Genomic DNA, 22,789 nt, shown 5'->3' with positions numbered 1-22,789 from the left:
ATACCAATGGAAAAGATCATTCAAGGTAACGCATACAGTATCTTTCATGTACTCATTTGTCATGTTTTTCTTTCTCTTTGCCTTGTTCGCAGCGATACTGGAGCTGATCGAGGACGAGAAACAAGCTGGCGCATGCCTGTGGGTTATTCAACCGGTGCCCTCTACTGGCCCTGCGATCTTAGCAAGATCAGATGAAAGTAGCGTTTGATCACAAAAATAGTTTGCTTCTACGTAGACTGCTAGAACATCCAGCAGAAAAATGTAAGCCCCTACCACGTGACAGACCTAAACCAGGATCTGTGGCCCCCCCTTCAATCGGAACACCAGCTATAACAATCCCACAGAGCTCCCACTTTCTTGGAGCCAAAATCCTGGCCAAGATTCCAGTCGGTTCTCATCGCCTGGCGTCGATTCTCGTCCAGGTAGATGAACCATCGACTAAACTTTTCCAAAGAGCTGCGAGAAAATGAGTGATCCATACCGTGGATGCTGTTTATGGCCCAACTTGGCACAAATGTCAACATATGCATATAATCTCAACAACTCACTTAAAACATTTTCTTACCTGATAAGCATGTAAGAGTAAGGCATTAGCTTCAGCAGATTCGCCAAGATTTTCTTCTGTCGTTTGGAATGGCGTCGCTTTGGCACCTTCCGTTGAATGCCCGGCTTGAGCCTAGCCACGTATGAAGAGATCCGGTAAACACGGGAGTGTTCACAGAGCAAGGAAGCAACAAGCAACAAGCAAATGGTCAGAAGTAATATCAAACCTAACTCTTTTGTTGTGAAGTCATTTTCTCATTCTCAAGCCGAGAGAGCTTGTCAGCTATGGCGTCCGGAAGCACGAAAACCAATCCGTCTCACGTTGTGGTGATTCCTCTTCCAATCTCTGGCCACACTAATCCGTTGCTCCAGCTCTCTGTGCAGCTAGCGTCCCTTGGATCCGACATCACATTCATCACAACGAGCAGCACTCTCCGAGCATCACTCTCGGCCCTCAATCATCTCTGCGATGGCGACCAAAACTTGAGGCAAGCCATTAGATTTCAGGCTCTGGAAGTCGATAGAAACCGCAGCGAAGGCTATAAGTTCCCCGAGAGCATCGAGATCATGGCCAGGAACTCGGACGAGATTAAGAAGCTCGTCGCGGCTTCTGCTCGCGAGCTCGGGCCGGTTTCCCTGGCCATCATTGACTTCTTGCTTGTCGAGCCTCTCGAGAGCTTAGATTGCAACGTTGCTGCGTTTTGGACGTCGTCGGCGGCCATGCTCCACATCTCTGTCAACGTCGAGACGCTCCTGGAGAAAGGATTCCTTCCGCTCTCCAGGAATGATCGATCGCCCGAGAAGAAAGTGGTGGATTCGTCCGTGATACCAGGCGTTCCTTGCGAGCTCTCGGTTTTCACAGACATCCCCGAGGACCCTCTGGATCCAGTGGGCTTTAGCTCGATGAGAAAGCTCAAAAACCCGCTGCTCAAGGCTCCATGGCTGCTCGTCAATACTTTGGACGAGGTGGAGGAGCAAACTTTGGGTGCTTTGCGAGAGCAGGGATTTCGCAAGCTTGTCAACGTTGGACCTTTGCCCGTCGGGCAGGGATCAAATCTGGAAGATCACACCCAAAAGGAATGGCTCGACGCACAAGAGATTTCATCCGCATTGTACGTGTGCTTTGGAACAATGCTGGAGCTCCCGGAAGAACAAGTCATGGAGGTCGGCTATGGCTTGGAGGCAAGCCAGCAGAGCTTTCTCTGGGTCCTACCTGAGAGCTCCCAGCGGAAGCTCGGGGATTTCCTCGAGGGCTTGCGGACGAGGATTGGAAACCGGGGGTTGATCGTGTCATGGAGCTCGCAGATTGATATTCTCAGGCACCCGAGCGTGGGAGGATTTGTTACGCACTGTGGCTGGAACTCGACGCTCGAGAGCTTGAGCTGCGGGGTCCCGATGATCGGGTGGCCGATCATGGGCGACCAGCCCATCAACTGTAAGTTCATGGTGGACGTGTGGAGAGCCGGGGTGAGGATCGAGAGCAAGAGCAGCAGCGATGGAAGCTCCAGGATTGTTGGAAGGGGCGAAGTCGAGCGAGCAGCCAGGAGTCTGATGGGCAGTGAAACGCTGAGGAAACGAGCAAAGGAAATCAAATCCAAGGCCATGGAGGCCATGGAGGTTTCCCGCGCTCGTCTAAAGGAGCTTCTCTAGATCCTTGACATTGGAAGTTTCAAATCATACACATTCTCTCTTGCAAAGCTTATACTCCATAGCTTTGTGTTCGAGCTCACGATCTTGTAACAGAGGGGTGGAGGGGGTGATTGTTCTCGTCCCTGCATTGGCGTTGTTTCTCGCAGCGCGTCGGTGGTGACGAGGGGCCTGGACGAGGCGCTAAGGAGGGGATTCGCTTCAACGCAGGATTTCTTGCGAGAATTCGAGCAAAGATGGACCCAGGCACTCCCGCAGCGGTTATGTTCTTACCAACGGGACGATCTTGCCGGGAGCTGCAGGGCGACGCGCAGCCATCACCCAGGCAAAATGGATCCATGAGGATCCATGCCGATCGTCAGCGTTGCCAATGTAGAGCGATAGAAAAAGCCTTTAGTCCTCAAGAGCCCTAATCCTTATTTGACCCTGCGATCGTTGTGATGTAAATTTTCCAGACGATCCTCGAGGATTCGCATCCTCGGAAAAATGATTAAATCTGGAGCTCCAAGGTTTGTGGAACTTCTATAGCTACCTAGGCACTGGCTCGAGCGGCTTTACGTGAACTTTGCAAGCCGCGAGGAACAAAACCCAGGAGATGTGATCTGGAAAGAATGGCATGGCGTGTAGATGAGCTCCTCGGCGTCCTCCTTCCAGACCTCGCGAGAACATCCAGAACGCTGCTGTAGTGATCCTTAACGGGTCTCAATGCAATGATCCGCCTCCATGGATGCAAAACGCTCGACAGAATTGCTCACTCGCGCAACAAGATGGTTGTGAGGATAACTCTTTTGTTGCTTTTCAAGCGTCGATGAACTCCACAGCTGGTTGTCGCTAGTGTGCCACGGAAAGAGCATAGGCCTGTTGTTTGGCTTGACGCCGCCAGTGGCGATCACCGTGATCCACGTCCAAGTTGAGGAGTGTGTTCTCGAATGGACGAATCGCGAAGAATTTATCGTAACTCTTGGGGCGACAATGAGATTGACCTGGATTTATAGTAAGAATGGAGAGAGCGTATGAGCCAAATGTTGATTGATTGATGACAATTGTTTAAGTTTATACCTCAGCAAAGCCGTGCATATGATAATCCATTGTAAAGAGCACCACCATCTTGGCGTGATAGGGAAGTAACATTGTTGTCCTTGAATCTAACAAACCATTTGTAGAAGTGGTGAGATTATCCTTGCAGCCTTAGAACACGATTGGATGAAATGGAAAATGTTCTCACCATTGGTATCCGTAAAGTAACAAGTGTTTATGAACAAAGAATCAGATCTTATCAAACACCTGCGGCTCATGCAAGGGAACGTTTTCCACTGCTCTAAAATCAAAGCCTAGTAGAACTTTAAGAAGATTTAGACGTAGACAATACAAGCTTCACCTTACCTCCACATCGAAAACAAACAGAAAGTTTATAGAGACTCTGCAAATACAAGTTAACTGAAAGTAAAAGTTCCATACTTCTCGTTATTATAGGGAAACCTTCACATCCGGATATTTTCCCTATTAGTTTGTGCATCGGGACATTAAGAAAGATAGCTCACAGCATCATTCGTTGTGAAGGTCACGTTTAGTTCTCAACCTGCTATTTGGACCGTAGTATCCCAGTAAAATACAAAAGAAAAGATCAGGATGAGAGAAGGCTTTTTTCTTTTTATGTGAACTCAAGTTTGACCTGTGATTATGGCCATCTCAAAGTAGTAGGAAAGCCTTCTTGATGGAGCTGGCCTATTTCCCTGGACGCTAGCATCGAGCTAAGCGGCCGCTTGGTCCTGCAACAAGCTGATACAATGCTAAGTTATATGTACACAAGGAAAAAAACAAAAAAACACCTCTCGATCTCTGAAAAAGCCGAAAAGATAAAATGGAACGAAGACCGGCCGTGTCCAAAAGCCAAGATGCCATTGCGTGGCGCTCCAGTCACAAATTTCCCACTGTCCTTCCAGTGCTTCAAGTTGTTACGAGTCCCAGCGAGTAAATCACCACCGAGAGCTTGGTGGCGAAAACGCTCCACTGGTTTCTATCCCATCCAATCAAGACTGCCAAGGAAAACGAGAAGAGAAAAACAAGAGAATGATTCATCAAACCGATTGATCAAGAAAAAAATGCGAATCACACACTACCTACTGTGGATGTCTTTCTTCCTGCATTCTCGAATCTCCTCGCCATGATCCTCTTGCAATATGCGAACCATCCTTTCCTAATTACATGGGCTCTTTGATATTCTCCATAAAAAAGAATGTAAAAAGAATCTCAATGGAAGCTGGCTCCATGTGCTATTGACCCAACACCATTCTCGTCGAGGCTAAAACAGCCAGTGCTGTGACGTCTTGCTGAAGTTGTCTGCGAGACACTTCCTCCAACCATAAACCAATTTATTTTGTTTTTCTATATGGACAACAGTCGCCCAAATCTTCTCAAATCAGATTGTCAATTGGTACTAGCAAGGCTGTTCAAGCCACAAACCCACAAGTCTAAGGTATAAATGCACTTAAAGACTACAAAAATATTGCAGACTAATTGATAATAATATCGATAAATTCTCCTAATCAGGATGATGTGGATTGGTGTAAAACATTTTAAATTTGGTACAAAGAAAAAAAAACATCCATATAATTAATCTTTTAATATAATTTTTAGCCTTCTTATTAATGGGAAAAAAACTTTATAAATAAAAAAACTATCTTTTAACTCTACCCTTCGACCTTCCTTATATATTTGATATTATATTTAAGTTTAAAATTAGACAACTCTTATAATAAAATCCAATATAGTGTTATATATATTTGTTCTAAAAGTTACAAGTTTGTTCAAGTTTAAATTTAAGCTCTCTGCCACTTAAATTAGGATTGATTTAGCTATACCATCTTGAAAAGATAACAATTAAATGAACTTTGTAGTTTGAACACACTTTTCTTTAAGCTCACATATAAAGAATTAAATGTGGTTTAAATTGATTATATATATTCTTGTTCAACATCAAGTTAAAAAATGGACTTCCTTATAACTCTAAAAAGAGTTCCTCTTTAATAGCATCCGCAACTGCTAAAATTATTTCTCTCCTTGGCATTGGATTCATACAATAATTATATTCACCACCATTTGGGAAATCAGAAACACCAACTTTTCTATGGCTCTCACTCAAATCTTTGTAATAGTATGTTTAAAGCAATAGAAATATAACTCACTTTCATAATTTGGATGATTCTCTTTTTCTCTTGTGAAACCAAATTACCTCACCTCTCCTCTTTTAGTTGTTGTTTATAATTTTTATCCCTCATTGTAGCTATATTATGAAGAATCCTCCTAGTTGAATAGTAAAAGATCCTACTCCAATAAAGATATTTATTTTCTTGGCTCAAATGCATTAAGCACAGAAAATTCTTAAGCCTCTTTAAATGAAAAATGAGAAGAAATTTGTACACTGGATTTTTCATTGGTATAGTTGCAGCGATCATCTCCTTGGCAGTCATGGGCGTTTCAACATACTGAAACATCAGCAACAGTTCGCTAATGATCCTGCAAAAGAAAGTAAAAAGGATGAACTCCAAACCCCGGGATTTTGCTCATATGCCCTAGCTCTGTAGTTCCACAAGCGACCTTGTGAACCGAGTCCATCTTTCATCATTAAAGAAGAAAACAGGAGGTCGAGGAAAAGAAAAGAATGTACTTACGCTTGGATGCCAAGTAGATCAGATACAAAGGGACAAGAAAGAGTCTGCCAGCCAAAGCGGGATTCAGGATGGCTCCTCCAGGACTGTCTTGGGACCTCATAGCTTGGATCTGTTCAAATGATCATCCAGATATGTTTTAAGGGTATCAGTGGAAATCTCTTCCAGAATCAAGAGTTACTGCTTGGCTTGTGACGTTTCCTTGTGCTCCTTGAACGCCTTTGCGACTTGCTCTACAGGAGGAAAATATCTAACAAACCGGGAAAAGAAATGCTGAAGTATCTCTCTCACCCGGATCGCAGACATCACACTCAACAAAGATGGCAAAGGGACGGATTCGTCGGCTCTCTTACCAAGCTCAGGGTTCACAGCCCATTCTCACATGACAAATCCACAATCGTGATGTTTCCACCGCGCCTCGCAAGGTCCTGGAAAAAGACAGTTCGATCAAGTGAAAGTGAGCCGATGACGAGAACTTATTCTCTCCGCTGTTTCTCTCTTTTCTGTGTGTGCCAAAAGAAGAGAGATACCAATGCCAGATCCAGCACCAGTGATGAGGACGCAAGAGCCACCTCCAACCTTCATCTTCTGCTCGTTCAAGAATGCAGTTAACTTTTGCTTTCACATGCTCAAAATTCCAAGTACGAAGGAGTGATGGGTTCGAATCCGTGCCCCAACATTCTTGGGAAAATAAAAGGGAGTGATCAGTTTGTTTTATTTGAGGGTCCCTCTTCTTCGGGTGGGTTCGAACCCGGGATCGGCTCTACAAGACTATCCCTCAGGTCCCTGGGCTGGCCAGTCTTCCCAGGGTTGATCACTTGAAAAATATTACGCCCCTCCTCTACATAACGAGTTTAGTTAGGCCTTAACCCTCGGTACAAAAATCGAGCTTTTGCATGGGAAGACGCGCAGATGCCGCACTCGTTCCATCAACTTCCGAGTCCATTGGCAGGGACCTCTCTGGACGCCTGTATGCGCGAGATCCTTCCTATGACCATTGATTAAAGTCACACAATTGATAACTCTCAGTGTAATATAATTGCAGATAGCTTTCCCTAGCACCAAGGATTCTTCCATGGCGGCAATCTGCCATGGCTGCTTGTGTTCTAGAAGAGAAATGGTGGCTTCGATTTGTGGCTTTGGAGTGGCATTAAATTCTTCTTGCGCCGCCGCGGCGATTCTTCCGCAAGGCCCGCCACCAGCGGAGAAGAACGAATTCGTCCAAAGTAAGTGCCACAGCATCTTATCAGTTGGAGCAAATCTTATTTGCCACTGGCAGAGCTCCTGGAAAGAAGTAAAGCCAACAAAGAGAAGAACGATAGAGAAGTAAGTTCTCTTGATAAGATCACTCACATTCTTGTGATTTAGAGGCTGGAAAGCTACTACAAACGCAACTACACAGACTACTTCGAATACATCAAGGTATGAAAAACTCGATTCCATACTCAAGTTCTTCGTGTTTTTTCAGCGTACCACCAAGAACAAGACGCTCTCTCCAACCGAAGAAAAGATCAACGCCTGGCTTGACAAGAACAAGAACAAAAAATAGGATTTTTGTCGACGAGGATTGTCAAGAAATACAAGCTTTCGTGTATGTGGAATTCCATTCCTCCTGTATGGACAATCCCCCTCCCTGTACAATTCGCTCGGCCACCAGACCATCTCGTTCGATCGAAGCAACTCTTTTTGCAGCCCAAGTTCCCCCCAAAAAAATTCTTTTTCTTGTGTGTGTGACCATCTCTGGTTTTGTTATTCCGCTCGATCTGCTTTCTCTGTGCTGCTCGCCCCGTTGTAAGAATCTCCCAAAACTAATCCTCTTCCCCTGCTCGATCAAGATGGTCCTTGCGAGAAGTCCCCTTTGCCCTAGAAGTAGTGTGCCTTGTCCGCCGAGCTGTTCCACCCGTTTCCTCCTCGTCCCCTCCTTTCCTCCGCCTCTTGGACGACTCTGAGTTGTCCTTCCACCCGTGCCGCCTCTTTTAAGTAAGAGGCTCGTGTTTCTCCCTCGACGTACCGTTGTCGTCGTTTTTGTTCTCGACGCTCGCGGCGGCGGGCGTGGCTGCTTCCGACGTTTGAGCTTGTGGTACAAGTCGGAGGGGCCGACTTGTACCACGCGACGTCCTTGAAGACAGGACGGTGCATGGTAAGAACCTGAGGAGCTCTATCCTCCAACTTTAGAAATGTAAGTTTGCTGCTTCTCTTGTTCTTCTTTGACGAGTTTGCTGTATTGGTTTCCAGGCCAACTCTAGGCACTACATGTATTCACAAGTTTACAACATTTCCAGGTACCATTTTCTCAAAGAGGACAGAGAGCCCGCTCAAGCCACGCAGCCGATGATAGTTTTACCAATTTAGATCAAGGTTCTGAAGTAAAAGGGAGAATGGTGGTGAGGGTCAGGCCGCGAGCGAGTGGGAAAAGAGATGGCGACAAGACCGAGCTTGAAGAACTTGTTTGTTTACAAGGTTTGCAGATGTCGGCGGGTAACCATTCCCAAGACCGGCAAATCCAGGTGCGAGAGAGAAGAGAATACAAGACCTAAGAAAGAGATGTTTGGCACTTTCATTTCACCACTGCCGAGTCTTGGCTATCATCGCGATCAATGTCTACCTGAGCTCTCTCCTGCGTGGCCCAAGTTAATACCAGTATTAATATCATTTTAGTATTAATTGTAGTATTAGTATCTATTATGCGAACGTCTTGAGCGCATCAAGTTGAAGCATGGCAGAGTGGCGGTGAATGCTCTCGGTAAATATCAGTCAAATTCTAATAAAGATTAAAACTTAATCGTTTTTTTAGAATTCATTCCCGCCATCGTTAATTTTTTTATGTTATAAATTCAATTATGCTCTAGGATCTTCAAGAAGAAATTTAATTAGCTCTACTAATCGTTATTTTATTAAAATAATCATGTTGTTGTCTGAACAAGGATCATCATCTCACGTGGGATTCTCTGGAAAAAATCTTCACGCAAGAAATCCTTGCGGTCTCGTGCCTGACACAATTGTCTCGTTGATCCTGGTGGGGCATTCTAAGCATGCTTCTCTCACGGTGATCATAGTGTTCCAGATCATCATCCTTCCCTAAGCACCAATTACTATATTCCTAAGAGCATGTCATTATTGAGTAAGTGGCTGGCAAAACTTGTGAAATCCTCAATCCCATGCAGCTTATAGCCTTCTTTTAAAAATGTCTATAATGTGTTCTTGAATTACAAGACAAGGTGAAGATGAATGTCTGAGGGGGCTCTTGCGTCCTCATCACTGGCTCTGGATCTGGCATTGGTATGTCTCTTCGTTGGCACACTCAGAAAAAGAGAAAGAAGAGAGATAAGAATTTCTCGTCTGGAAAGCACTTTAATTGGCTTTTCCAGGGATGGCGCTGGTGGTGCAAACATCACGATTGTGGATTTGTCACGTGAGAATGGGATGCGAACTCTGAGCTTGGTGAAGGAGGAGCACCAAAAGCTGACAAATCTGAATTCTCCCTTTGCCATATTCATCGAGTGTGATGTCCGCGATCCAGGTCAAGAGACACTTTCAGCATTCCTTTTCCTGTTTTTAAAAATATTTATATCCTGTAGAGCAAGTCACAAAACATTCTTGAGACTGGATGCGTGCGTCATGTCGAGCGGGGGGACTTCGTGAGCAAATGGCGTAAGGTCTTGAGCATGAACCTCACGGCAGCCATCGAATGCACACGCGAAGCAAGATTCATGATGGCTCCTCCAGGACTGTCCACGAGGACGAGGACGGATGACTTATTGCCTCCCACTAAGGGGGAACCTTGTGAACAGCATGGAAGCAAAGGTGATATTGGTGTGTTTAGACATGATGGTCCCTTCCTCACCGACGATCGCTTCCCTCAATTTGTGAAGTCAGCAGCCATGGAATGTCCACTCTAGGGCCCAATGCCTCACCTGTGGAAGTTGCAAATGGATGGAAGCCGCAACACGCACTAAGGAGCAATCTTAGCTAAGGAACACAAGCCTCCTAAGCCTCCCTTTGCGTGCATGTCTCCCTGAACACCTCAATCTCCTTCCTTTGTTGGTGTCCCTTGGGCTGCCATCATTGAGGCGATCCAAACATCAGGCTTGCTTATGTGAAAACATTTATAAAAACTTGGACAACGATACATTGGGATGTCTTGGCACAATTTCAAAGGAGATGGAACGACAAACAACTGAAACCAGAAAATGTGGAGGCTGGGCTAGTGTTCTACATCACATCATCCTTCCCTTTAAACACCAATTTTCCTGAGAGCATGTCATTATCGAGAAAGTTGGCTGGCAAAAATTGAAATCCTCAAACCCAGGTAGCTTATACCTTTCTTTTGAAAACGTCTATAATGCGTTCTTGAACGAGCAGAAGATGAAGGTTGGAGGTGGCTCTTGCGTCCTCATCACTGGCATTGGTATGTCTCTTCTTTTGGCACACACAGCAAAGAGCAAAAAAGCAGAGAGAATAAGGCTCACTTTCACTCGAACGAATTGTCTTTTCCAGGGAGGCTGCTGGCACTTGCGATGCGCAGTGGAACCATCACGATTGTGGAATTGTCATGTGAGAATGGGCTGTGAACACTGAGCTTGGTAAAAGAGGAGCTAGCTGACGAATCCTAATCCTCCCTTTGCCATCTTCGTTGAGTGTGATGTCTGCGATCCAGAGGTGAGAGAGAAATTTCAGCATTTCTTTTCCCGGTTTGTTAAATATTTTCCTCCTGTAGAGCAAGTCGCAAAGGCGTTCAAGGAGCACAAGGAAACGTCACAAGCCAAGCAGTAACTCTCGATTCTGGAAGAGATTTCCACTGATACTCTTAAAACATATCTGGATGATCATTTGAACAGATCCAAGCTATGAGGTCCCAAGACAGTCCTGGAGGAGCCATCTTGAATCTCGCTTTGGCTGGCAGACTCTTTCTTGTCCCTTTGTATCTGATCTACTTGGCATCCAAGGGTAAGTACATTCTTTTCTTTTTCTCGACCTCCTGTTTTCTTCTTTAATGATGAAAGGTGCTTGTGGAACTACAGAGCTAAGGCATATGAGCAAAATCCCATTGGAGTTCATCCTTTTTACTTTCTTTTGCAGGATCATAAGCGAACTATTGCTGATGTTTCAGTAAACGTCCATGACTGCCAAGAGATGATCCCTACAACTATACCAATGAAAAATCCAGTGTACAAATTTCTTCTCATTTGTCATTCAATACTAGAGCTGATCGAACTAGTTTTCATGTTTCTATTGTGCTAATATCCTCAGAAACAGAACCAAAAGCTGCTTCTTAGTTTTCAGTTTTAAGAAAATGGGGGCCTCGGGCGGGGGATCAGCCCCAGAGACCGCAGCCTCATGCAGCAGAGGGAATCCTACACTACATGCCCCGGTGACCAGGTATTTAAATATGCTATGCTTCATCACAGCACAAACCCCTGCTTATATAGACTTGGGAGAGACCTCGCCCCTACCACGTGGCAGGCCTCAGCATCTCATTGGAGATTCCCGGGATCTGTCGGGGATCTGTCCTCTTCGATCGGAACCGCGAGACAACCGCCAGTTATAACTCGCAGACAATCCCACGGAGCTCCCACTTTCTTGGAGCCAGCAGGATTCCAGGCGGTTCTCATCTTCTGGCGTTGATTCTTGTCCAGGTAGATGGACTAACAATCGATTGCGAATGTGAGTTGTGGACAGTGAGCTTTTGTGACGTAAGTTTTCCAGAGATCCCCGAGGATTTGCACCCTCGCTGCTAGATCCTTAGCTTCTCTACTTCCAGGATTTGTGGAAGTTCTATAGCTCGAGCTAGACGCTGGTCGAGCGGCTTTAGCCTTTAGGTTGTGATCTGGAAAGAATGGCATGGGGATGAGCTCCTCGGGGTCCTCCAGCCTTCCAGACCTCGCAAGAGCATCCAGATCATGCTGTAGTGATCCTTGACGGGTTTCAATGCAATGATCGCGCAACAAGATGGTTGTGAGGATAACTCACAACCATCTCCAAATGATAGAATATCTCTTCAGAAAGAGCATAAGCCTGACACCGCCGTGGCGATCACCATGATCCAAGTCCCTTGGTACCATTACCTAGACCCGCCTTGGTGCACTCTTAAATCTTTTCGACAAATCCAGGTGCGAGAAGGTTTTGAAGGACAAGACCGAAGAAAGAGATGTTTGGCACTTCTTGGCGATCATTGCGATCAATCTCTACGTGAGCTCTCTCCTGTACCACTCGCACAACCTTTTATTCCCTGGTCTTCGAAACAAAATCTCAGGATGGCGTAGTCCGAGGATCCGGATACAAAACCACACCTTCATCCTGCGAGTTAAAAGCGATATCCCCTCAAAAGCTCTTGCCAAGCCTGGCGATCACCACGCTCCCCACTCATGGATTTTTGGCGTCCACCTCGGCAGCGTAAGCGAAGAAAGCTGGTCGTATCGTTAACCGGGGTTAACTCGTTATGTAGAGGAGGGGCGCAATATTTTTCAAGTGATCAACCCTGGGAAGACTGGCCAGCCCAGGGACCTGAGGGATAGTCTTGTAGAGCCGATCCCGGGTTCGAACCCACCCGAAGAAGAGGGACCCTCAAATAAAACAAACTGATCACTCCTTTTATTTTCCCAAGCATGTTGGGGCACGGATTCGAACACAGCACTCCTTCGTACTTAAACCAAAATGTATCAACTCAACTCAAACTTGCAACGACGCGCTCGCAGTGGCGCTTTGAACATTACTTTGGACGCTCGTTTGAGCTGGATGACTAGAGTTTCATGAATGAGACACACTAGAAGACGAGTACCATAAGATCATGAAGGCTGAAATCAAGGCAATGCTCCTAGCGTGAAGCTCTAATTTTGGTTCAAAAGACTTTTTCATGGTATGATCAATGTCAACTTAAAACAACTATGGTAACGACTATTTAAACAATGACCTTGCATCCCTTGTCCAACCTCACCCTGGGCGTGATGTAGTTTCCAGCCAAGATAAAGTCGGACATAATCTTGTAAAAGTGTTCTGTGCAGTGAAGGCCATCGAAGGTGAAGTATTCGCTGAGATGCTCACACACCGTGTAGACAGTCTGGCTCAATGGCGCACAACCGCGAAGACCATCTCCATCACAGTTAAACTTGCCGCCGCAGCACGACTGGAGCGAGTTCGTGAAGCCAAACTCCTCCATGTAGGTGTTGGCAGCAAACCAATCAAAGTAGTAAACATTGAGATCGGGATACTCTTGGGTGAGCTCGGCCGCCAAAGCCTGGAGTTGTGAGTTGAATAAGCTGGGCAATCTCGACAATATCTTTGTCGTAGTGGTACATCCCCTCAGGGAACTGCTGGAAGGACTGACGATAGTTTGGCGAGCAATCGGCGCGGGGCATGTTGTAGAGCAAGACATGGCGAGCTCCGTGTGCGTACAAGTTGTGGATTCCATCGGCCAGGCCCCGGATCACGGCCGGAATGGTGACATTGATCACGTAGCCACCTCCCAGCGGCAGCCCGAAGTTGATATCGTCACCTCCAATCTCGACCATGTAGAGCGCACCATGGAGAGCTATCCTCGCGGCCGTATTCACCCACGACCTTGGAGCGGTGATGCACGAAATCGTCAACCTGGGCAGAGAAGATGTGCGGGCTGGAGAATGGCTGGTTCTCGACCTTGATCACGGTGGCTCCGGCGTATCCAAAGTTGAGGCTGACAAACTCGGTGCCATTGAATTCGAGGCTCGAAATGCCCAAGTTCTCGAGGTGGAGCTTCTGGATCAGAAAGTCGGGGATGACGAGCCCATCGCTGTAGCGTCCGGTGGGCCTTCCGTAGGTGACGCCATAGGGATACATGCCCGAGAGAGTCTTCCCGCCAGCCTCGATGTCGCGGTTGCCACCATCGCTGAGAGAATCTGCGAATGTAAAGACTGCAGTGGGACAGATTGAGCCCGCCTTGGGCGATCGGATCGCATCAGACTGAGAAAACAGCGAGACGATGAAAAGAGCAAAGATTGCAAGAACAGTGGAAGTCATCTACTTGACGAGCGACATCGAGCATTGGCACAAGATTTCGGGCGTCTTGTGGACAGGAGCAGGGGCTCTTCGAAATCTGGAATGCGACACGCGATTCTTCTTTCTCAGGCCGATGCCTTGGGCTCGCAGATCGAGCTCAATCACCAGATCCAGCAGCTGGTATCAGGCGTCAGACATGGATACGATCCGGGAATGCGGGGCTGCCAGGGCCAGAATTTCTCAGACGCCACGGCAAGCTCGTCCAATGGCGGCCGAGAGAGGATCGCTTCCTTCTCGTGATTTGCACCTCCGGCCAGATCTCCAATCACCTCATCTGCCTCGAGAAGCACATGTTCTTCGCGGCGCTGCTCGATCGGACGCTCGTTTTTCCAGCGTCGATTACTCGTACGAGAAGACGCTCGACATCATTTGCAGCTGCCTAGGAGAGAAAACTCTCCTCACATTCCATGAATTTCTCGGCAAGAACAAGACGGACATCCGGCTCCTGTGCTACATGAGTGGCTGCTACTTGGACGAAGATCACGAGAAGAAGATTAAAGCTTTGGGACTTTCCTGGAGTTCCAAGACCGATGCCTGGCCTGAAGAAGCTTCTCTCAAAGGCTATCCATCTCATCCTCGCGCGAGCGAATTCGTGGCGACGTTCTCTTGCGAGGTCGAGGTTCTCGGCATAGGGGACGTGTTCTACTCGGACGTGGAGTCGGAGCTCGTAGCACAGATTGGTGATCCATTGCAGCACTCGTGCAAGACGATCATCCGTCCAAACCGGCTGCGGAAAGGTTCGTGCAAACTTTCCTGGGATCCAACTTCATGGCGCTCCACTTTCGTCGGCATGGCTTCTGGTAAGAAGAGCTTCGCCACCTTTTCTCTTCTTCTTATGATCTTTTCTCTTTTTTTTGGCAGCAATGTAAAGAATGAGAGCTGCTTCTTCCCGATTCCTCAAGCTGCCAGCTGCATCTCGAGGAAGATCCAGGAGGCCAAGCCCCGAGTGATCTACATCTCCACGGACGCAGCGGAGAGCGAGATCACTCTCCTCCAGCAATTGCTCGGCCCTGACGTTCCAATGATCCAGAGGCCACAGCACGACTCGAGAGAGAAATGGGACGCGATCCTGCAAAGAAAAGGCCTGCTAGCTGATAACGAGGTGAGCGACCTAAGCAAAAAATTCTTCTTTCTGACGCTCGACTTTGCTTTGGTTGCAAAGGTGGTAGCTGGTAGCGATGCTGCACAAAACGGGACGCCGGGCTCCACTTTCACGGATGATATCCTGAGATTGCGGAAAGAGTGGGGAAGTAGCAATCCAAGGACAGCATCCGAATTTCATAGCCGACATAGATTAAAGCATAGAAACTCGACTTGTTCATACCCATGCTCTGAAGATCCAGTTCTTCGCTCCCAATATTCTTCTTCTCGCTAGAATATTCGTTCCAAGGCTTAAGTTTAGTTCACGAGTTATGTAGAGGAGGGGCGCAATATTTTGTAAGTGATCAACCTTGGGAAGACTGGCCAGCCCAGGGACCTGAGGGATAGTCTTGTAGAGCCGATCCCGGGTTCGAACCCACCCGAAGAAGAGGGACCCTCAAATAAAACAAACTGATCACTCCCTTTTATTTTCCCAAGAATGTTGGGGCACGGATTCGAGCACATCACTCCTTCGTACTTGAAAATTTTGAGCAGGTTGGCAAAAATTGTGAGCAGAAGATGAAGGTTGGAGGTTTGCATCCTCATCACTGGTGCTGGACCTGGCATTGGTATGTCTCTTCTTTTGGCACACACAGCAAAGAGAGAAACAGCGGACAGAATAAGTTTCTTCGTCTCGTCATCGGCTCACTTGATCGAACTGTCTTTTCCAGGACCTTGCGAGGCGCGGTGGATTGTGGATTTGTCATGTGAGAATGGGCTGTGAACCCTGAGCTTGGTAAGCGAGCCGACGAATCCGAATCCTCCCTTTGCCATCTTTGTTGAGTGTGATGTCTGCGATCCAGGTGAGAGAGATACTTCAGCATTCCTTTTCCCAGTTTGTTAAATATTTTCCTCCTGTAGAGCAAGTCGCAAAGGCATTCAAGGAGCACAAGGAAACGTTCTTGAGACTAGATGTATGCGTCAACTGTGCAGGGATCGTCGAGCAGGGGGACTTCGTGAGCGATGACAAATGGTGTAAGGTCTTGAGGGTGAACCTCATGGCAGCCATCGAATGCACAAGCCAAGCAGTAATTTGCACTGATACCTTTAAAAACATTTGAACAGATCCAAGCTATGAGGTCCCAAGACAGTCCTGGAGGAGCCATCGTGAATCTCGCTTCGGCTGGCAGACTCTTTCTTGTCCCTTTGTATCCGACCTACTCGGCATCCAAGGGTAACTACATTCTTTTCTTTTTCTCGGCATCCAAGGGTAACTACGTTCTTTTCTTTTTCTCGACATCCTTCTAAATTTGTTTTCTTTAACAACAGAGCGAAGGCATATGAGCAAACGTTCTGTATCCCTGGGCTTGGAGTTCATCCTTTTTACTTTCTTTTGCAGGATCATTAGCGAACTATTGCTGATGTTTCAGTATGTTGAAACGCCCATGACTGCCAAGGAGATGATTGCTGCAACTATACCAATGAAAAATCCAGTGTACAAATTTCTTCTCATTTGTCATTCAATACTAGCGCTGATCGAACTAGTTTTCATGTTTCTATTGTGCTAAATATCCTCAGAAACAGAAAACCAAAAGCTCCTTCTTAGTTTTAGTTTTAAGAAAATGGAGGCCTCGGGCTCTTGGCTGTGGGGGATCAGCCCAAGAGACGAAAACCTCATGCAGCATGCCCCGGTGACCGGGTATTTAAATATGCTATGCTTCATCACAGCACAAACCCCTGCTTATATAGACATGGGAGCGGCTTTAGGTGGACTTTGCAAGCCGGGAGGAACGAAAGCCCAGGAGATGTGATATGGAAAGAATGGCATGGCGTGTGGATGAGCTCCTCGGTGTCCTCCAGCCTTCCAGACCTCGCGAGAACATCCAGAACGCTGCTGTCCTTGACGGGTCTCAATGCAATGCCGTGGACGCACGACACTCGATAGAATTGCTCACTCGCGCAACAAGATGGTTGTGAGGATAACTCACAACCATCTCGAAATGGTCGAATAACTCTTTTGGAAAGAGCATAAGCCTGTTGTTGCATGATCCGCGTCCAAGTTGAGGAGTGTGTTCTCGAATGGACGAATCGGGAAGAACTTATCGTAGCTCTCGGGGCTCTGCGTCCATATAGTAGACAATGAGATTGACCTAAGAATGGAGAGCGTGAGCAAACAAATGTTGATCGTTGATTGATGACAATTGTTTAACTTTATACCTCAGCAAAGCTGTGCATATAATAATCCATTGTAAACAGCACCACCACCTTGGCGTGATAGGGAAGAGTAACATTGTCGTACTGCTTAATCTTCCTTGTCGGCCTTGAATCTAACAAGCCACTTGTCGAAGTGGCGTGATTATCCTCGGAGCCTTAGAACACGATTGCATGAAATGGAAAACGTTCTCACCTTTGGTATCCGTAAAGTAGCAAGTATGCACCCACAATGCTGGAATGTTTACGAAAAAAGAACCTGGTGTGTCTTATCACACACCTGCGGCTCACACTTCATGGCAAGGGAACTTCTCTAAAATCAAAGCCTGGCAGAAGCTTAAGAAAATTTAGACGTAGACAAGACAAACTTCACCTGCAAAATCAAGGAAAAGTTCCATACTTCTCGTTAGGATTATGAAGCGATATAGGGAAACCTTCACATCCTTGGATATTATTAGTTTGTGTTCTCCCTAAGCATCGGGACAGAGGGATTAGCAAAGCAAGACTTCCGAGGAAAAGGTCTTGAGAAAGATAGCTCATTTGTTGTGAAGGTCGCGTTTAAGTTCTCAAGCTGCCATCTAGGATGAGAGACTCTCTTCAATGCTCCCGTCACAGCATCGATCTAAGCCGCCAAGCCGATACAAAGTTAAGTTCGATGTACACAAGAAAAAGAAAACTCTGATAAAAAAGAAGATAAAAAAATGGATCTCCAGTTCTTCGTATTTTTTCAGCGTAAGACGCTCTCTCCAACCGCTGGCTTGACAAGAACAAGAACAAAAAATAGGACTTTTGTCGACGAGGATTGTCAAGCTTTTGCGTATGTGGAATTCCATTCCATTTTCTCCTCCTGTATGGACAATCCCCCCTCCTGTACAATTCTCTCGGCCACCACGGCAAATCGTCATCACCATCTCGTTCGATCGAAGCGACTCTTTTTGCATCCCCAAAAAAAAACTTTTTCTTGTGTGTGTGTGTGTGGCCATCTCTGGTTTTGTTATTCCGCGCAATCTTCTTTCTCTCTGTGCTGCTCGCCCCGTTGTAAGAATCTCCCAAAGCTAAACCTCCTCCCCTGCTCGATCAAGATGGTCCTTGTGAGAAGTCCCCTTTGCCGTAGAAGTAGTGTGCCTTGTCCGCCGAGCTGTTCCTAGCACCTGTTTCCTCCTCGTCCCCTCCTTTCCTCCGCCTCTTGGACGACTCTGCGTTGTCCTTCCGCCCGTGCCGCCTCTTGTACGTAAGAGGCTCGTGTTTCTCCCTCGACGTACCGTTGTCGTTGTTGTTTTCGACGCTCGCGGCGGCAGGCGCAGCTGCTTTTGGCTAACGTTTGAGCTACGTCCTCGAAGACAGGACGGTGCATGGTAAGAACTACCAGACACCTGAGGAGCTCTATCCAACTTTAGAAATGTAAGTTTGCTGCTTCTCTTGTTCTTGTTTGACGAGTTTGCTGTTTTGTTTTCCAGGCCAACTCTAGGCACCACATGTATTCACAAGTTTACAACATTTCCAGGTACCATTTTCTCAAAGAGGACAGAGAGCCCGCTCAAGCCACGCAGCCGATGATAGTTTTACCAATTTAGATCAAGGTTCTGAAGTAAAAGGGAGAATGGTGGTAAGGATCAGGCTAGAGCACAGAGACTAGCCGTGAGCGAGTGGGAAAAGAGATGGCGACAAGACCAAGCTTGGGAAAGGACGAGTGTGAAAGAACTTGTTTGTTTACAAGGTTTGCAGATGTTGGCGGACCTCCGTGGCCTTGGTCACCATTCCCAAGACCGGCAAATCCAGGTGCGAGAGAGAAGAGAATACAAGACCTAAGAAAGAGATGCTTGGCACTTTCATTTCACCACTGCCAGAGTCTTGGCTATCATCCTCTTGGGTGGCCCAAGTTAATACCAGTATTAATATCATTTTAGTATTAATTGTAGTATTAGTATCTATTATGCAAACGTCTTGAGCGCATCAAGTTGAAGCATGGGAGAAAGGATCTATGGCAGTGAATAAAGATTAAAACTTAACCTTTTTTTAAATTCATTCCCACCATCATTAATTTTTTTATGTTTGGTACTTTCAATTATGCTCTAACTGGATCTTCAAGAAGAAAGGCAACAGATTTAAAATTAGCTCTACTAATATTTATTTTATTAAAATAATCATCAGTATAAGTAGAAATTTTTTGTTGTCTGAACAAGCAGGGTGTCAAGGATCATCCATGTTACATGGGATTCTCTAGAAAAAATCTTCACGCAAGAAATCTTTGCAGATCTCATATCTGACACAATTGTCTTGTTAATCTTGATGGGCCATTCTAAGCATGTTGTGAGACATCAAAGTAGAGCTGAAAGGGGGCCACATGGTAGTGGCCAAAGCAGAAGCTAAATAAGCGTAATATGTTTGGATTAAAAGCTTTGATTTGGAAAGTCAAGAGTGGGAGTGGAATTTTTAACGAAGTGCTCGAAGAACAAGCATGAAACAAGTAACAAGTTTCTAGAAAAGGGACACAAGAGGATCAACATATTATATATGGAAGTGTCAAAATGGAGTTTGAGATGAACTTGAGATGGAGTCTAAGATGGATCTGAAATAAAGTCCAAAATGGACCCGAGATGAAATTCGAGATGAAGTCAAGATGGAGTCCAAGATGGAGTCCAAGATAGAGTCTGAGATAGAGTTCAAAAGGGACCTGATATGGAGTCTAAGATGGAGTCCGAGATGGACCTAAGATAGAGTTTGAGATGGACCCAAGATGGAATCCGAGGTCAAGATCGAGACCGAGATTTAGACTAAGACTGAAACCGAGACTAAGTCTGAGACTGAGTTCGAGTCTGAGTCCAAGACCGAGTTCAAGTCTAAGTCCAAGTTTAAGTCCGAATCCAAGTCTAAGGTAAAAGCCATCTCCTAGACCCTAAGGGGTTTTAGTGAACTCCAAAAATATAATAAAGGGAGGACTCCAATGGAGCTAGTTTAACTAGGAAAGGTTAGTGTGACCAAAGAAGATTATACTCATGTATTGAGTGATGATATAATTATTGAGGAGTTCAAGGCTAAAATGAATACGAATAAATAAACAAGGTAGTTTAGTGAAGTGTTTAAGAGTTAGCTCTAACTCCCTTAGGAATTGAATAGTTAATACTTCCAATCTAAGTGTGAGTAGCACTACTTACTTGGATACCTAGTGTGGCTTATCAAACTTTTGCTCTAGCCACAGAGCTAAGGCACATAAAGGTTAAAGGTGGGGAGAGTACCTATGAGGCTCGTATAGGGCTATAGTGTTTTGAAATATTGTCCTAAAGTCCTAGACTATAGAAAGGAAATGGAACAATTTTTTAATGTAGTGACCAAAGATATAGTCACATGGTGAGGAAGTTCCAAAAGACAGTGAGACTTAATAGTCGGGCTTTTAGGCCTTTACCTAATGGCTATATTGGTGAACATGGCTATGGATAAAAAGGGATTTGCTAGGGACGGAAGAAAGGACATTGGGGAAGGGTGTTTCCCATATCTTTGGCCATAGACAAATGGTTTAATCTTTGGGAGATGGAACTGTGATGCAAATGGTGTTTGTCACCACTAGTTTGTCACCACTAGTGTGACAAAGGTGAATAAGCATAGCCTTAGTATAACGAACTAATATGTCAATAGTACTTTTGGGTGTTAGTCATAAGATCAAATATATAAAGCACTTAGACCAAATGAAAAGGTTAAATGGTATAGATGTTATTCTCAAGGCTAGTAAGTCTACAAGTCCAAAATAAGACTTATGGAAGTTGTGTATAAGACTCTTTTAGATGGTCAAGGGTGTGGTTAAGTGACTAAAGTAGAATGAAAAATATAATCATTTACACATACTTCTCTCATGGTGATCATAGTGTTCCAAATCATCATCCTTCTCTGAGCACTAATTACTATAATAATGCATAAGAGAAGCCAATAACATGCAATCTAAGACTTCTAGACAAGATTTTATTTATAAATATTAATAATTTAAAGAATATTTATAAATTAAAGAATGTGTGAGTATATAGAATATGGAAAGGGAATATAAAAAATGTGCATATCAATTAACCCAAAAACCCTAGTTTATATATCGGAGCAATTGAAACTAATCCAACGGCTACCAAAATTCTACTATGCTAATATTTATACAGAATTATAACTGTACATTTGGACCTCGCAACAGATTTAAATTAGCTCTATCTTATTAAAATAATTATCAGGGCACAGCCTAATCACCAATTACTATATTGAGTAAGTGGCTAGCAAAACTTGTGATCCCAGGCAGCTTATAGCTTTCTTTTAAAAATGTCTATAATGTGTTCTTGAATTACAAGATGAGGTGAAGATGAATGTCTGAGGGGGCTCTTGCGTCCTCATCACTGGCTCTGGATATGGCATTGGTATGTCTCTTTTTCGGCACACACAGAAAAAGAGAAAGAAGAGAGAATAAGAATTTCTCGTCTGGAAAGAGACACCTTTTCCTGTTTTTAAAAATATTTATATCCTGTAGAGCAAGTCACAAAACATTCTTGAGACTGGATGCGTGCGTCATGTCGAGCAGGGGGACTTCGTGAGCAAATGGCGTAAGGTCTTGAGCTTGAACATCATGGCAGCCATCGAATGCACACGCGAAGCAAGATTCATGATGGCTCCTCCAGGACTGTCCACGAGGACGAGGACGGATGACTTATTGCCTCCCACTAAGGGGGAACCTTGTGAACAGCATGGAAGCAAAGGTGATATTGGTGTGTTTAGACATGATGGTCCCTTCCTCACCGACGATCGCTTCCCTCAATTTGTGAAGTCAGCAGCCATGGAATGTCCACTCTAGGGCCCAATGCCTCACCTGTGGAAGTTGCAAATGGATGGAAGCCGCAACACGCACTAAGGAGCAATCTTAGCTAAGGAACACAAGCCTCCTAAGCCTCCCTTTGCGTGCATGTCTCCCTGAACACCTCAATCTCCTTCCTTTGTTGGTGTCCCTTGGGCTGCCATCATTGAGGCGATCCAAACATCAGGCTTGCTTATGTGAAAACATTTATAAAAACTTGGACAACGATACATTGGGATGTCTTGGCACAATTTCAAAGGAGATGGAACGACAAACAACTGAAACCAGAAAATGTGGAGGCTGGGCTAGTGTTCTACATCACATCATCCTTCCCTTTAAACACCAATTTTCCTGAGAGCATGTCATTATCGAGAAAGTTGGCTGGCAAAAATTGAAATCCTCAAACCCAGGTAGCTTATACCTTTCTTTTGAAAACGTCTATAATGCGTTCTTGAACGAGCAGATGAAGGTTGGAGGTGGCTCTTGCGTCCTCATCACTGGCATTGGTATGTCTCCTCTTTTGGCACACACAGCAAAGAGAAAAAAAGCCGAGAGAATAAGTTCTCATCATTGGCTCACTTTCACTCGAACGAATTGTCTTTTCCAGGGAGGGTGCTGGCACTTGCGATGCGCAGTGGAACCATCACGATTGTGGAATTGCCATGTGAGAATGGGCTGTGAACACTGAGCTTGGTAAAAGAGGAGCACCATTAACTGACGAATCGTAATCCTCCCTTTGCCATCTTCGTTGAGTGTTGATGTCTGCGATCCAGAGGTGAGAGAGAAATTT

The 22,789-nt window shown here is 45.5% G+C and overlaps 2 protein-coding genes across 2 annotated transcripts; both read left to right on the top strand.

Moving 5' to 3' along the window:
* Positions 1–828: 828 nt before the first annotated feature.
* LOC9633492 (UDP-glycosyltransferase 74E1) lies at positions 829–3,025 on the top strand. The gene is made up of 4 exons (XM_002970813.2): positions 829–2,160; positions 2,340–2,515; positions 2,646–2,699; positions 2,845–3,025. Exons 1-4 carry the CDS (start codon positions 829–831, stop codon positions 3,023–3,025), a joined length of 1,743 nt encoding a protein of 580 aa, XP_002970859.2.
* Positions 3,026–6,799: 3,774 nt separating this feature from the next.
* On the top strand, positions 6,800–7,464 carry LOC112346531. Its single transcript, XM_024675687.1, has 5 exons — positions 6,800–6,828; positions 6,904–7,084; positions 7,138–7,184; positions 7,227–7,280; positions 7,327–7,464. Exons 2-5 carry the CDS (start codon positions 6,934–6,936, stop codon positions 7,405–7,407), a joined length of 333 nt encoding a protein of 110 aa, XP_024531455.1. The 5' UTR covers positions 6,800–6,828; positions 6,904–6,933; the 3' UTR covers positions 7,408–7,464.
* Positions 7,465–22,789: the final 15,325 nt, after the last annotated feature.

The sequence above is a fragment of the Selaginella moellendorffii genome, unplaced genomic scaffold (genome assembly GCF_000143415.4).
Source record: "Selaginella moellendorffii unplaced genomic scaffold, v1.0 SELMOscaffold_15, whole genome shotgun sequence".
Taxonomy (NCBI): domain Eukaryota; kingdom Viridiplantae; phylum Streptophyta; class Lycopodiopsida; order Selaginellales; family Selaginellaceae; genus Selaginella; species Selaginella moellendorffii.
Note: the sequence above shows the minus strand (reverse complement) of the source record. Positions and strands in the feature narration are given on the sequence as shown.